Source organism: Chiloscyllium plagiosum, chromosome 32 (genome assembly GCF_004010195.1).
Source record: "Chiloscyllium plagiosum isolate BGI_BamShark_2017 chromosome 32, ASM401019v2, whole genome shotgun sequence".
Lineage (NCBI taxonomy): Eukaryota > Metazoa > Chordata > Chondrichthyes > Orectolobiformes > Hemiscylliidae > Chiloscyllium > Chiloscyllium plagiosum.
The window spans coordinates 39,151,447-39,168,303 of NC_057741.1; the positions used below are offsets into that span (position 1 = coordinate 39,151,447).

General features: G+C 46.8%; 1 protein-coding gene across 8 annotated transcripts in view; it reads right to left on the reverse strand.

Annotated features, from left to right (window-relative positions):
- rufy3 (RUN and FYVE domain containing 3) overlaps positions 1-16,851 on the reverse strand; it is a 68,514-nt gene extending 51,663 nt beyond the window's left edge. For 3 of the 8 annotated variants that reach the window (XM_043674475.1, XM_043674479.1, XM_043674480.1), the window contains exons 1-2: positions 16,282-16,851; positions 930-983 (exon numbers count right to left, since the gene is read on the reverse strand). In XM_043674475.1, coding sequence (XP_043530410.1) covers positions 930-983; positions 16,282-16,537 — 310 coding nt within the window. In that variant the 5' untranslated portion in view covers positions 16,538-16,851. Of the gene's footprint in view, positions 1-929; positions 984-4,861; positions 5,693-16,281 lie in introns of those variants that run through there. The other 5 variants (XM_043674477.1, XM_043674481.1, XM_043674476.1 and 2 more) reach the window with 5 other exon arrangements.
- Between the last annotated feature and the right edge of the window lie 6 nt (positions 16,852-16,857).

Below are 16,857 nucleotides of genomic sequence, written 5' to 3' on the forward strand. Positions count from 1 at the left end.
AAAAACTTTCTCCTCTGTTTTTGGCTGCACTTCAGTCCCACGCTCCTGATCTTTGGGCACCCGGTACGGAGGAAGGAGGGCAGGTCTGAAGACCTCCTCGTGGGTCTGCTCCTGGGCCTGGCCAAACTGGCCATAAATAGGTCCAGGCAGCGGGCCGTGGAGGGGGTCGTTAGGGCCGACTGCCTGCCCCTCTTCCGCGGTTACGTTAGAGCCCGGGTGTCCTTGGAGAAGGAGCACGCGGTGTCGACCAACGCCCTGGAGTTGTTCAGGGAGAGGTGGGCGCCGCAGGGGGTCGTGTGCATCATTTCTCCCTCCAATTCTATTTTGATTTAGTCCCTACCCTCCCCTTCACTGTTTTGATCACACAGCACTGTCCTTTGATGTGGGGGGCAGTGTTTGTCACTGGCCACCCGGGTGTTTTCCTGTCTTCCTGGTGGTGGAAACTGAATAAAGATTCGTGCACTTTGTGTCTTTCACAGTGTCTTACACCTGCACACACACACCATGGGTGCTGGGGATAAAATAAGCACTACCGCAGTTAGGTGGTAGTGTAGGGTAAAGAAAAAAAGAAAAAAAAGGAGAAAAAAAAAAAAAAGGGAGAAAAAAAAAAAAAAGGAAAAAAAAGAGGAAGGGAAGAGTGAAAGAATAAACACACACACACACACAGACACAGACACAGTGACACGAGGTATGTGAAGGCACAGCTGCCATTGGCAGAGTGATATGACTGCCTGAGGAGTCCAGTGCGACACTGACTGAGACCTCTGAGGGTTGTAGGGGAGGGGGGAGCGGAGGCTCCTCTGTGTTTACCATCTCTGTACGTGGCTACACTACATCAGCATGGTGCTCACACAAGGTCAAAGAACATGCAGTGACTTGACCACTAGCTCACAAAGACACAAGAGCCAAAAAACAATCCTGTTACCCACCTTCTGCTTCCTCAAGTATCTGATCCACCCAAACTGTTAAATCCTCCCAAGAGTCTTTGCAAAGAGCAGCAAAAAGTAAAAAAGGGAAAAAAAAGGACAAAATGTCATGCAAATAAAACCACCAAAAGAAACAATTTCTTCTAAAATGAGGGAAAAATAAAGGGGATGGGTGCAAAATAAAACTGATACGGTAAGACTTGGGTTGTACCTGTGTAATTACAGAACACACAGCTAGCAGATGGGCTGAATGGCTCAATTCTGTGTTAAATTACAGCGACAGAAAGCTCCCACTCAACTTAAATTCCACTTGGGTGCTTTTAAAGGCAAACTTTAATCTTTCAAATAAGAGGAGATGAAACTGGTTTGAGTTTAATGGTACTGTAAAAGGATCTGAAGCTATTGTAGATACACAGTGCCCTCTCACCCACAAGCTCTCTCAACCTTGGGGGGGGGGGCGGAACTACTGAAAACCCCATGGCCAATGTCGGATTTGTATCTGTGCTTCTGACAACACCCACAATCTAAACACATCCTTGACACTGTCTGACTGAAGGGGTACATACATCATACAGATGGGTCACAGTACCATGACCTCCACCACAGGCAAACAGGCAGGTCCTGTCCTGAATCTACCCCAAGATGGAATGGGGATTAAACCCTGTGCTGTGGCTCCAATCTCACCCACACCAACCATCCATCTTCAGGGGCTCAGGTAAGGAACTGAAACAGGAAACTGAAACTGCTTTGCAGAAAAGCTGTGAAACCAGTAACAAGCCCTCACTGCCGCAGCAGAAATCCCAAAGGGACAGCCGACGATAATTCCAGGAAACTGCTGTGTGACCTGAGCAGCTGTCAATGTGTTATCGATTGTACAGACTCACACAGCAGGAAGGAGGCCATTCAGTCCACCATTTCTATGCTGGCTCTTCCAAAGAGCTATCCAATTAGTCCCACTCCCACTGCTCTTTGCCCCAGAGTCCTGACACGTGCCCATCTAATTCCCTTTTGGAGGTTCACACTGTCTTTTCAAGCAGACAATGTTCAAGACCAGAACAGCCCACTGTGGAGAAAATGAATCTCAGATCCCTTCTCGTTTTTACTGATTTCCATAATTCTGGTAACTGACACATCCAATGGAAAAAGAATTCTCTTTATCCACAGTCAAAATCCTTGATGATTTTGAGGATTAAATCTCCCTCAAACCTTCTCTGCTTGGAGAAAATCAAACCGAGTTTCCCCAGTCCCTCTCCCCACGCCTGCCTCATCCCTGGTCCCAGTCTGGTCCATCTCCTTTGCACCGTGACAGAGGTCTGGACATCCTAAAGTATGAAGACCAAAATGAGTTCAATACTCCCGCTGGGAGTTAGCCAGTATCTCAGTCAGGTCTGAACAATTTACTTGCTTTTATGTTTTATGCTTCCACTCATTAATTCTGGAATCTCTTCTCTATTTCTTAAAAGAAACCTGTCCTGCACAGTTAAATTTTTAAATGCAAGCCTCCATGATTCTCAGTTCTTACATAAGAACCAGGAGCAGGAGTAGGCCGCCTGGCCCCTCGAGCCTGCTCCGCCATTCAATAAGATCATGGCTGATCTTTACATGGCCTCAGCTCCACTCACCCACCCTCTCACCATCACCGTTAATTCCCTTACTGTTCAAAAATCTATCTTTGCCATAAAAACAATGAGGAAGCATCAGCTATTTCACTGGGCAGGAAATTCCACAGATTCACAACCCTTTGGGTGAAGAAGTTCCTCCTCAACTCAGTCCCAAGTCTACTCCCCCTTACTTTGAAACTATGCCCCCTAGTTCTAGTTTCATCCCCCATTGGAAACAACCTCCCCCTCCCTGCTTCTATCTTATTGATTCCCTTCATAAAATTATATTGCTATAAGAGCCACCCACATTCTTATAAATTCCAATGAGTATTGTCTAGTCTACTCAGTGTCTTCTCATAAGCCAACCCTCTCAACTCCAGAACCAACCTAGTGAACCTCCTCTACACCCATTCTAGTGCCAGTACATCCTTTCTTAAGGGAGATGAAAATTGTACACAGTACTCCAGGTGTGACCTCAACAGCACCCTGTCCAGCTGCAACATGACCTCCCTGTTTTTAAACTCCATCTCTCGAATTACCTGCTGCACCTGCAAACCAACTTTGGTGATTCATGCACAAGGCCACCCAGGCCCCTCTGCACAGGAGCACGCTGCCACTTTTCACTATTTAAATAATAGTCCGTTTTGCTGTTATTCCTATTAAAATGGATGATTCACATTTACCATCATTGTACTCCATCTGCCAGACCCTCGCCCACTCACTTAACCTATCTATCTAAATCCTTCTGCACACCTTGCTCTACCTATCTTCTTAGAAGTGTGACTTTATAGAGGTTTATAACATCATGAGGGGCATGGACAGGATAAATAGGCAAGGTCTTTTTTCTGGGGTGGGTGAGTCCAGAACTAGAGGGCATAGGTTTAGGGTGAAAGAGGAAAGATGTGAAAGGGACCTAAGGGGCAACCTTTTCACACAGCGGGTGGTATGTGTGTGGAATGAGCTGCCAGAGGAAGTGATGGAGGCTGGTACAATTACAGTATTTAAAAGACATTTGGATGGGTATATGAATAGGAAGGGTTTAGGGGGATATGGGCCAAATGCTGGCAAATAGGACTAGATTGGGTTGGGATATCTGGTCGGCATGGACGTGATGGACTGAAGGGTCTGTTTCCGTGCTGTCCATCTTTATGACTCGAAGTGTTCGAGTTACTTTATATTGCTTCTCTATATTCTTATCTCCCCATTGTGTCTGTTCCAAATCACCAACTTAGCACTGAACGTACTAAATCTCTATGCTGTTAAAGAAGAGGCTTACTACTGAACCTTAATAAATGTGGGCTTCCCTCTGAAAAGCAGGGCTGTCCTCTGTAAGATAAATCAATTCTGAAACAAAGCAAAAACTAGAGGGGGGGGGGGGGATCAAGCCTGTACTGCTACACCTGAAACCTTCACCACCATCACAAAGCTTTCGGCTGCATGTGAACACCTCGAGTGTGTGGGAGCCCTGCATCTGTGGAACAGCATGGGCAGGGAAGGGTTAACCCTGGCAATGAAGCAGGGCCCGGGCTAAATGAGACTCCAATTAGGAGCAAGCGCGTCGCCTGCCCCTCCTCTGAAGAAAGGCAGTGATGAAAGTACCTCTTTGTATTATCAAGTATCCTCCCGCCCCCCTCCCAGGACAACTGATGCAGTTCAAAGGTCATGCGTTGGGGGTTGGTGACAGGAACAGAGGGCAATTGCTGCATGGTCACCACAACTCAGCACATTTCCCCAAACATGGCCTTCCTCATCTGCCTTCAGATCAGGCACGCAGCAGAACCTAACGTTTCTCCGAGTGAAAGAGATGAGCTCTTGTGTTGCTTTCTGCTGTTGGTGCAATTGTTAACATTCAAAAAGGCTTCTCATTTAGAAAGAAAAACAACCCTGTGCAGATCTGACAGCAGTGCTATACACTGGCTCGACACAGACTAGCTGAAAACCATCGAGACGGTCTCTGGTGTAACCTGAGGCGGCAGACGCTACAGGATCAAGTCTGCGCCAGTGATTAAATTATATCAATTGGTCCCGTCCATTAATAAAACCAAAACAGGCTTGTAATGTGGTGGAGGAAAACAAAATACTGTGATCCACAATGGCAATAAAATTTAAAGCAAATTCAACAAGGTTATGTGGCACTGAGGTGGTTTTAGGTTTAGTCTGTCTGCAATAAACAGTAAAATCATTGAGAGCAGATTGTACAGGGCTCTTTAAACACAGCAAAACGAGGTTTTCAATAATGGCAATGTTGCTGCTGTCGTGGTTTAAGGATTTGGGAGGGTGGGGAACACGAGAATCAGCAAAGAGCAGCTTGCAGGGTCTGCAAATGATCGTTACCTTCATGGGTGGGCTCTGGGTCAGGTGTAAGGGAGATATCATTCAGTTCCCGCAAACACAGCCATTCTCCATCCACCGAGACGCGGAAGTTGCACAAGTAGATGGTCTCTCTGGCCGCCTGGGTGATCTTGTCTGTGGTGGGTGTTGGAGCATCGCTCTGGGGAGTCAGGTCAGACATGGTGAGCCAGCTAACTGGAAGCTGACAGTAAATCCTGCAGCAGGAAGGTTGGCTCTGTACGAAGGGATCACAGTGCAGAGACACAGAGACAGAGAGAGAGGGAGAGGGAGGGAGGGAGTTTGTGCTGACACTGCAGAGAACCTAGAAACAGCCTCAATAGCAAGGGCACGCTGTAATCTTCCCTCTCTCTCTCTCTCTCTCATATATAAAATATGCCTCTGGAATAGCAAATGGAGAAGCTTATTTTCTGCAAATCCTCAGAATCTAGTCCAGCTGCAGATCTCCAGCAAAGGGGGTGAGGTGAGGGGGAAGTGAAGGTTCCAAATGCAGACGGGGATGCTCAGCACCTGGTTAAATGGAGCTTTCCTCTAGCTGGTGATATACCAAGTACCATTCTCAAGCACCGAAGGGCTGCTCACTCCTTAGCGCAGGTTGGGTGTAGACCAAAATGGCTGGCCAAATGCAAAGCCTGGAGTGAAAATTCCGCATCACATGACATTGGACCTATAAATGCGTAAACAATCCCCGACACAGCTCTGGGACACTGCAACAGACAGTACCATTGGTGCGTACAGTCTGTTGGCTCCATCCCCTTAGCTCAGTCCCAATTAACCATAAAATTACACACACACACTCTCATCCAACTCCAATCGGGCGAAGTCTCCCCCCCAGTCAGAGACATCTCAAGGAAAGCACAGACCCTGATGCAGTACCAATAGAGAATGAGGCCATGGATAATTTGTGCCACTGAATCCAATTCTCACGTCAGAAAAAAAAATTACAAACCTGCACTAGGGTATAAAAGGGAACATTTTCAAAGTACCAGATAGCAAATGCTGAGGATAGACATAATTCGGGAGGTCAGTGGATGAAATCAGCAGATAACTTGCAGAGTCCAGAAGTGTGAAATAATTCATTTTGGTGGTGAATGAGGTTGGAGACTATAAACCAGATGAAACAGTTTTAAAAAGGGCGCAGAGAAAGACAGAGAGAGAGAGAGATACAGACCCAGACGTTAAGGTACAACAAACCTCTGAAACTGAGCAAACAATTCATTACAAAAAAAAATACAGGTAAGTTATTGTTAAGTCCTGACAATATACTGGTTAGGCTGCACTTTAGGGAAGACCCTGGGACAAGGGGTGCAGAGGATATTTAGGACTGGACAAGGGTCTTTAGTGAGAAACTAGGATTGTCTTGCTTAGAGCGGCAGGGTTAAAGGTAAATTCAGTTGAAAATTGTGACAGCTTCTGATATAGACGGAAAGGAGAAACTGACAAGGGCAGGACCAATCAATCCTGGCCTCCAGTCTGTGTCCTTCAGAGAAAAAGAGAAATTATTTATACCTCTGGTTGCAATTTGAAAGGTGGTGAAATTCAATAGCAACATTTATAAAAGGGAATTATATAAATATATAAAAAATTAAAAAAAGAGAGAGAGATGCAGTGCCTCAGGAAAGAGCCAGGAAATGGGACTAAAGTCTTTAGGGGCATGATGGGGAGAACAGCCTTCTTTTCCATGTTGCACAATTCTCCACAATAGGAACAGCAGGAAGCCACTCAACCCTGTTCGGTCATTCACTGGCATAAATTCTGGTCAGTGTTCCTGTATCTGCTTTCATTCGTGGACTCTTTCCATGGGGAAACTCTAGCAATCAGATGTAACACGATTAACGGAGGTAGAATTATGTGAAAATATAAACACAGGGTTCATCACATAAAAACCCTTCTGGTTCCCTAATGTCCTGTAGGGAGGGAAATCTGACATCCTTACCTGGTCTGGCCTACACACGACTCCAGACCAACAGCAATGGGGTGACTCCAACTGCCCTCTGAAATCATTCCTGATGAAGGGTCTGCCCAAAACGTTGATTTTCCTGCTCCTCGGATGCTGCCTGACCCGCTATGCTTTTTCCAGCACCACTCTGATCTTGAATCTAATCTCCAGCATCTGCAGTACCCACTTTCGTCTGCCCTCTGAAATGGCTGAGCAAAGCAAGAAACTCAGTTCAAGGGCGATTTTGGATGAGCAACAAACACTGGCCACAAATTCTAGAACTCCAGGAGCTGTATATTTACCCAAATTAACAGAAACAGACAGGCTGCAGGGAATTCTACAGTACAAGATAAACAGAGCTATGGCCCACCTGTTGTAAAATCAGATTAGAATAATTAAGTGCTTGTTTTTGACGGGTATAGATTTGATGGGCCGAAGGGTCTTTCTCTGTGCTGTCAATCTCTATGACTCTAATACTAACCTGCCTACATAATTAAAGCATCGTTTCAATTGCATCATCCCTTTCAAATCCAAAAGATGCTCACACTAAAATATTTACAGGGGTAAAGCATGCTTAAACATGGACTCAGCATATAAACACAGTGCCCATATTGCCTCACTGCTCGAGTCCTCCATAGTGCCCTCCTTCAGCACAGCTGGGATATCATCTCTGACCAGTAATGCAACCCTTCTACCCCTTTTACCTCCCTCTCTATCCCATCTGAAGCGTCGATATCCTGGGATATTTAGATGCCAATCATACCCTTCTCTCAACCAAGTCTCAGTAATCACAATAACATCATACTCCCAGATACTAATCGGAGCGCTAAGTTTATCTGTCTTAGCTACTACATTTCTCACATTGAAACAAATGCACCTCGGACCACCAGTCCCTCTGCGTTCATCCTCCACTTCCTGCCTACTCTTCCCCTTAGTCATGCTGACTTCATTATTTAGTTCCTTACAGGCTTTAGTTACTACCTCCTTACTGTCGACTAACCTCCTCATTTGGTTCCCATCCCCTTGCCACATTAGTTTAAACCCTCCCCAACAGCGTTAGCAAAAGCGCCCCCTAGGACATTGGTTCCAGCCCGGCCCAGGTGTACACTGTCCAATTTGTAAGTCCCACCTCCCCCAGAACCGGTGCCAATGTCCCAAAAATCTGAAACCCCTCCCTCCCGCAATATCTTTCAAGCCACTCATTCATCCTGATTATTTTTTCATTCCTACTCTGACTAGCACGTGGCACTGGTAGTAATCCTGAGACTACTACCTCTGTGGTCCTACATTTTAACTTGCTTCCTAACTCCCTAAATTCTTCTTGTAGGACCTCATCCCATTTTTTACCGATATCATTGGTGCCTACGTGCACCACGACAACTGGCTGTTCACCCTCCCCCCTTCAGAATTTTCTGCAGTCAATCCTAGACATGACATCCCTGACCCGTGCACTGGGAGGCAACATACCATTCAGGAATCTCGTTTTCGACCACAGAAGCGTCTATCTCAGCGGTGGGGAACCCTTTCATGTTGGAAGGCCGCATTATGCTAGATGTAATCCAATAAGGCCCCATCCAAGAGACTTCAATTATATATTCTTCAAAATTCATATTTTTAAAAATTGTGGCAGAGAGTCTGTGAGGATTATTTCGTTGAATTTTCTTTTACTCTCTGGTAATTTAAATACATTCATTTTAAGATTAAAATAAAAATAATAAAGGACAAAAAACATATTAATAAAAAATAAAAGATTTGTTTTGCAAAATTTGGATTCATTGAAAAGGCCACACACAATGGCCTACAAGGCCATATACAGCCTTAAGGCCTCAGGTTCCCCACCCCTGGTCTATCTCCTTCCCTTACAATTTAATCCTCTATGATGATAGCCCTGCCACTCTTTTTCCCGCCCTTCTGAACAGCGGAGCCAGCCACAGTGCCATGACCCTGGTTACTGCTGCCTTCCCCTGGTGAGCCATCTCCCCCAACAGTATACAAAACGGTATACCTGTTTTGGAGGGAGATGACCGCAGGGGACACCTGCACTGCCTTCCTACTCTCTCTATCTTTTGGTCACCCATTCCCTTTCACTCTCAGCAATCCTAACCTGCGGTGTGACCAATTCACTAAACGTTCTATCCACGATCTCCTCAGCATCGTGTATGCTCCACAGTGAGTCCTCCTAAAGCTCCAGAGCAGTCATGTGGTCCAACAAGAGTTGTAACTGGACACACTTCTTGCGTGTGAACAGACCAGGGATATCAGCTATGTCCCTGAGCTCCCACATTGAGCAACAGGAGCATAACACGGGTCGGAGATCTCCTGCCATTTTTAATCTTCAGCTTTACCCAAATTGAGACTAAAGTTATGAAAAAGACAGAGAAGTTTTTTTTTAAACCAATCTTAGTTCCTTGAAAGTGGAGTCGCAGGTGGATAGGTTAGTGAAGAAGGCATTTGGTTTACTTTCATTTATTGGACAGAACATTGAGCATAGAGTTGAAGGGTTATGTTGTGGCTGTACAGGACATTGATCAGGCCACTTTTGGAATATTGTGTGCAATTCTGGTCTCCCTGCTATAGGAAGGATGTTGTGAAACTTGAAAGGGTTCAGAAAAGATTTACAAGGATGTTGCCAGGGTTGGAGGATTTGAGCTACAGGGAGAGGCTGAATAGGCTGGGGCTGTTTTCCCTGGAGTGTCGGAGGCTGAGGGGTGACCTTATAGAGGTTTACAAAATTATGAGGGGCATGGATAGGGCAAATAGGCAAAGTCTTTTCCCTCAGAACTAGAGGGCATAGGTTTAGGGTGAGAGGGGAAAGATATAAAAGAAACCTAAGGGGCCACTTTTTCACATAGAGGGTAGTACGTGTATGGAATGAGCTTCCAGAGGAAGTGGTGGAGGCTAAGAGGCATTTGGATGGGTATATGAATAGGAAGGGTTTGGAGGGATATGGGCCAGGTGCTGGCGGTGGGACTAGATTGGGTTGGGATATCTGGTCGGCATGGACGGGTTGGACCGAAGGGTCTGTTTCCATGCTGTACATCTCTATGACTCTATGAGTAATGTACACTGTGGATAAAAGGAACCCATTAATAATCTGAATTTTCAGCATTAGTTAATATAGCGTCATAGAGATATACAGCATGGAAACAGACCCTTCGGTCCAACTCGTCCATGCTGACCAGATATCCTAAATTAATCTAGTCCTATTTGCCAGCACTTGGCCCATATCCCTCTAAATCCTTCCTATTTATATACCCATCCAGATTCCTTTTAAATGTTGTAATTGTACCAGCCTCCACCACTTCCTCTGCCAGCTCATTCCATATACACACCTCCCTGACCCACATGTGACTCCAGACCCAGAGCAGTGTGGTTGACTCTTAACTGCCCTCTGGGCAATAGTGCTTTGCTTGAAAAGGAAGGATTTTTTGGCAAAGAAAGGGCTTTGGGAATTCTTGTAGCTGTCAGAGGAACTACAAATTAACCTTACCAAATTAGTAAGTGATACACCACCCATTACTGTCACCAGATTATCCTGTTTGACAGGTTTCCTACATTCACAATGTTTTTATTGTTGACTTTTTTGTCATGTTTTTCCCAGGACTGTTCATCTTGACATTCTGCCATTTGTGTTTTTTTAATTCATTCTTGGGATGATGGCACAATTGCCCCCTTGAGAAGGTGGGGGTGAGCTGCCTACTTGAGCCGCTGCAGTCCATGTGCTGTGGGTAGACCCACAATGCCCCTTAGGGAGGGAGTTCCAGGATTGTGACCCAGTGACAGTGAAGAAACGGCGATATATTTCCAAGTTAGGGTGGAGAGGGATTTGGAGGGGAACTTACAGGGGGTGGTGTTCCCGTGTATCTGCTGCCCTTGTCTTTCTAGATCAAAGTGGTCATGGGTTTGGGAGGTGCCCTGATAATATTTATCCTCAACAACAAAACAAATCCCACTGAACAAATGTGGTTCTCAATAAAACAGATAATATTAACAGGAGTAAGCCATTCGACTCTTCTATACTGCTCTGTCATTCAATTTGACCATGGCTGATCGGAGTGGCGTGGTGGCTCAGAGGTTGGCACTGCTGCCTCACAGCACCAGGGACCCGGGTTCGATTCCACCCTCGGGCAACTGTCTGTGTGGAGTTTGCACATTCTCCCTGTGTCTGCGTGGGTTTCTTCCAGGTGCTCCGGTTTCCTCCCACAATCCAAAGATGTGCAGGTTAAGACCATGGGAAATTGCCCATTCGGTCCAGCTAGGTGGGTTAGCCATGGGAGATGTAGGCTCACAGAGTACAAGGGTGGTCTGGGTGGGATTCTCTTGAAGGGTCAGTGTGGACTCGATGGGCCGAATGGCCTGCTTCCACACTGTGGGAATTCTATAATCATCCAAGTGAATAGCCTGCTCCTGCTTTCTCCTCACTTCAGATCATTTGTCTCCAAGTGTTAAATCCAACACCTCCTGGAAGTCATAAAATCATCTCATTATCGTACCCGCTTTTTATGGGATCTTGCTGTGTGCAGTGTAGCCATCACATTTCCTCCATCACAACAGTGGTTACTCTGCAGCAGTATTTCATTAGCCAAACTTTGCTCTCACCCATGTTGAATGCGGTTCAATTATTGATGCATTGAGCTCCTCGATAGAGGGGTTTTGGTTGAAAATACAGTGTAAACAGTGAGTCTTCCCTCAGAGCTGAGCACTTCAGGTGAGTGGTTCAGCAGATCCCCTGCCCCCACCCGATAGTCTTTAAAAATGATCTCATGAGATGAGATGAGATGGTTCTCAGTCAACATCCCCATCCTTATGAACCCTACCAAATTAATAATTATTATTAATTATTTCACCCACTGCTCGTGATCTTGCTTTGTGTACATTGCCACCTACACTCTAAGAACGCAAGAACATAGAGTCTGATGTGCCATTCAACACATTAGTGATTGCTCTGATCATAACCTCACCCATACTTTCCAGCTGACCTCACTCTCCACAATTAAAACCTAACTCACCCTTGAATCAATCGAATGATCAAAGCTCCACTGCTCTCTGGGAGAAAAAGGAATGTTACCTCCCTGCTATCCCTCTCAGCTCTGTGTGAATAGTTTTACTGCATCCTCGGTTTGAGACTCTCTCCCCCCATCCCGCCCACAGGAGAACATCCCCTCAATATCTATCCTGAAGGGGATCTCAAGAAGATCACTTCTCAATTCCGTAGAACTTCAGTGAGTAAGACCAAACCTACACCACACCAATTCTGCACAGTCTCTAAAGAATGAGAGGTGATCTGATTGAAACTTACAAAATTATTTTAAAAAGGATAGACAGGGTAAGATGTTTCCCATGGCTGGGGAGCCCAGAACCAGGGACACAATTTAAAAATAAAAGGGTCCAAGTGGAAGAGAACTCTATTTTACCCTGAGGATTGTGAACCTTTGGAACTGTCTCTGACAGACGGCTGTGGAGGCTTAGTCTTTGAGTCTGGTTAAGGTGGAGACTGATAAATTTCGATGACCAGTGACGCATTGTTCAGGGTTGTGGAGATGGGATGAGTAAAAGGCATTGAAAATTTCAATCAATCATCGCTATACTGAACAGTGGGGCAGGCTCAATGGGCTGAATGGCTTACTCCAGTTCCGAAGTTATACATGGTCCTAAAGTAATTCACATCAATTCTAGGGGCATCCTGGGGAAAGACAGACAAATGAATGATCCTTATTCACGGATTTAAACCTTATTTCCAGGAACATCATCTATAATGGAATATTAAACTATTCCAATGCTGCCTTTCATGTACAAACAGGATAAATTGGTACTTAATTTCGACATTCTGAAATACCTACACCAATCGTCTCAATGGTGTGGAGATTATGGTGTAATGTCACTAGACTAGTAATACAGAAGGCCCAGGGTCTCTGACAACATGGGTTAAATTCCAACCATGATCACTGGTGGAATTTAATTTAAATTAATAGCACTGGAATATAAAGCAAGTCTCATGGGCAGTATCACTGAGACTATCATTGTTTACTGTACAAACCCATTCGGTTTACTAACTGGTGCTTACCTGGCCTCCATGTGACTCCAGACCCAATATGGCTGACTCTTAACTACCCTCTGAAATGCCCAGCAAACTACTCAGTTTGAGGGCAATTAGGACCAAATCCTAGTCTTTGCTAGATACAGAACAAGTATGCAGTACTCCAGGAGACAAATAGCAACATTACAGAATATCTGCCACTCGCACTCACTCACCAAGCTAAAGGACAGGAAGAGACCACTTTCTGTCAGAGACTCACTGTGCAATGTCTGCAACATCACAATCAGACTCCTCCCTCTCCTACCCACGTCCCACACGGTCAGATTTCACCCACCTCACTGTCTTGCACACTCAGATCCATCTCATTCATAACTCTGGATTCAGAAAAACAGAACCCACTTAAACTGCATTGCCCAGCACTGACACAGTACTGCACTCAGGAGGGATCTGAAAACAAACAATCCAAAAAGAAACCGTGTTAACAGGTAGCCATGACTGAAAATGATAATTACAAAGATTCCTTTTATTCCTGATATTCAGTATGTTGACCACCTTGGAAAACTGGGAGAGCCCAGGGAGCACCACACTGTCGGAGGGGTCAGCGCTGAGGGAGTAATGCAGTGAAGGAACATGAATTTCAATAACACAAATTTGACTGTAAGATTAACTCAAATAAACGCAACCTGAAATTCAAGAAAAAGCTCTTTTTCCCAGAGATGGTGGTGAGAATGTGGAAGTCACTCCCTTAGGGAGTGGTGGAGGTGAACAGTATTTAAGGGAAGAGGTGGAAAAACAGGAAGGACAACTGAAGATGTTCACAGAGTAATAAGACCATCAGACATAGGAACAGGAGTAGGCAATACAATCCATCACATCTGCTCCACCACTCAATGAGATCATGAATGATCTAATAATCCTCAACTCCACTTTCCTGCCGCCATTTCCCATTCTGAACAAAAGAAAAATCCGTCTTATCATCTCAGCCTTGAAAATAGTGAAGAAGCCACCCTCGACAGCTCTCTGTGGTAAGGAATTCTCCAGACTCACTTCCCTCAGAGAAAAATTCTTTCTTATCTCTGTTTTAAATGTGCAGCCTCTTATTCTGAGATTAGAATAGGGTGGGATGAACAAAGAACTTGGAAAAACATCGCTGTTCCTGGGTCAGAATCCTGGAATCCCCTCCCTAAGGGCATTGTGGGTCTACACACAGCACATGGACTGCAGCGGCTCAAGAAGGCAGCTCACCCCCACCTTCTCAAGGGGCAACTAGGGACAGGCAATGAATGACCATTTCACATCGTGGAATCACTTTTTTTTTAAAACGTCAAGATCTTAGGGTATAATTTAAGTGTACTTCTGTCAAGCTAATTGAGAATATCAGCTGAATGGAACACAGACAGCTGCAACCAAAGTTCATGTTTCTTCAGAGATCCTGAGATTTTCTCTTGCCTTTGTTTAAAAGGGACTTATTATCTTGTTTGGTGAGTGAAAAGATTCAGTAAACAGTAGACGTTGATATGACTCAGTAGCAGCATTGTCCCTGGTGGGTCAGATGGTGCTTTCAAATGTATATGGAGTGTACATTTTTACACAGAGTGTGGTAGGAGTCTGGAACGTGTTGCCTGGGATGGTTGCAGATACAGATATGATAGGGATGTTTAAGGGGCTTTTAGATAAGCACACTGATACACAAGGAATGGGGGGCACGGAATATGCACCAAGGGCAGGCAGAAGGGATTAGTTTAATTTTGTGTCATGTTCAGTACAACACTGTAGGCCTGAGGACCTGTTCCTATGCTGTACTGTTCTATGGAGCACAGAATCCAGCCTGACACCCCCCAGGGCAGGACCGCATTGTCACAGGGGCCAGTTGTCAACATGAGACTTTCAACCCGAGCCACTTTCTTCACCCAGAGTCACCAGCGGTCTCTTGGACAGAAGCCAAAGATCCCACAGACACAACTTTGAAGAACAGCAGGAGCCAGACCCCTGCCCGTCTCAGTTTCTTGACCAATACCACAGATGGTGATCAGAGTCTAATGTGTGTTGCTGGAAAAGCACAGGTCAGGCAGCATCTGAGGAGCAGGAGAATCAACATTTCGGGCACCTCGGATACTGCCTGACCTGCTGTGCTTTTCCAGCACCACACACTCGACTCTAATCTCTAGTATCTGCTGTCCTCACTTTCGCCTCACCAATGGGGACGTCTAACTCATTTCTGTTTAAAATCACAATACCAGGTTACAATCCAACAGGTTTATTTGGAAGTACAAGTACTAGCTAGCCACCTGATGAAGAAGCAACGTTCTGAAAGCTAGCGCTTCCAATTAAACCTGTTGGACTATAACCTGGTGTTGTGTGATTTTTAACTTTGTCCACCCCAGTCCAACACCAGCTCGTCCACATCATTTCTGTTTATGGGAGCTTGTTGTGCGGGAGTTGGTTTACAACAGTGGCAACAGTCAAAGCATGTCAGTGATTGTAGAGGTTCTTTGGTACAGCCTGCGGTTGGACAGGGTGCTATATAAAGGTAAGTATTTCAAGGAGCCCAGGAAAAGGCGAACCCCGGTTTGAGGATGGAGCAAGGAGGGACAGTTACCTCCAGAGGAAGGCCAGTCCTACCACTTGCAGCAGATAGTCGGACCCAGACACTCTGGGGCAATTAGGAGGGGAGATACACCAATGCTGCTCACAAATCACTGTCACAGCCCTTCACACACCTCAGACGCAGGGCATCTCTCTCACATACATACCCTTCACACACCCCCAGACACAGGGCTCGCTCTCTCTCACACACCTCCCCCTCCCACCCCAGACACAGGGCTCGCTCTCTCTCACACACCTCCCCCTCCCACCCCAGACACAGGGCTCGCTCTCTCTCACACACCTCCCCCTCCCACCCCAGACACAGGGCTCGCTCTCTCTCACACACCTCCCCCTCCCACCCCAGACACAGGGCTCGCTCTCTCTCACACACCTCCCCCTCCCACCCCAGACACAGGGCTCGCTCTCTCTCACACACCTCCCCCTCCCACCCCAGACACAGGGCTCGCTCTCTCTCACACACCTCCCCCTCCCACCCCAGACACAGGGCTCGCTCTCTCTCACACACCTCCCCCTCCCACCCCAGACACAGGGCTCGCTCTCTCTCACACACCTCCCCCTCCCACCCCAGACACAGGGCTCGCTCTCTCTCACACACCTCCCCCTCCCACCCCAGACACAGGGCTCTCTCTCACACACACACACACCTCCCACCCCAGACACAGGGCTCTCTCTCACACACACACACACACACACACACATACCTAACCCTCCAAACACACACAGATACTTCCAATTTCTGCAGGAAGCTGCTGTAACTCCAGGAGTTTGTTGAACTCTCGGTTCCTATTGAAATTAAAAATGGGAATGCCGTGTTGCACTCACCTCCCCGGGGCCTGGAGTCACTGTTGCTGATGTAACTGGGGCAGGGGGTGGCCGGCCCGGACACGGCTCTGAACTGGAGCTGCTCGGCCTCTTCCTCCTGCTCCTGCCCGGGAGGGCCGCCTGCAGCCCGGCCCCGGACAAAGTAAATGACCGGGTCCTGGCTCACCGTCCCCGCTTCCCCGTTCGCTGCTGCACCCGCCGCCCGCTCCGCTCTGGGTGGCCCCTCGGCCTTCGCCGCCGCTGCTAACTCCTCCATGGCCGCTGCTGCAACTCCAGCTCCGGACTCCCGGGAGCTAGAACCCGGGGGGGGCAGGCATCCGGGAGCTAGAACCCGGGGATCAGGAATCCGGGAGCTAGAACCCGGGGATCAGGATCAGGAATCCGGGAGCTAGAACCCGGGGATCAGGATCAGGAATCCGGGAGCTAGAACCCGGGGATCAGGATCAGGAATCCGGGAGCTAGAACCCGGGGATCAGGATCAGGAATCCGGGAGCTAGAACCCGGGGATCAGGATCAGGAATCCGGGAGCTAGAACCCGGGGATCAGGATCAGGAATCCGGGAGCTAGAACCCGGGG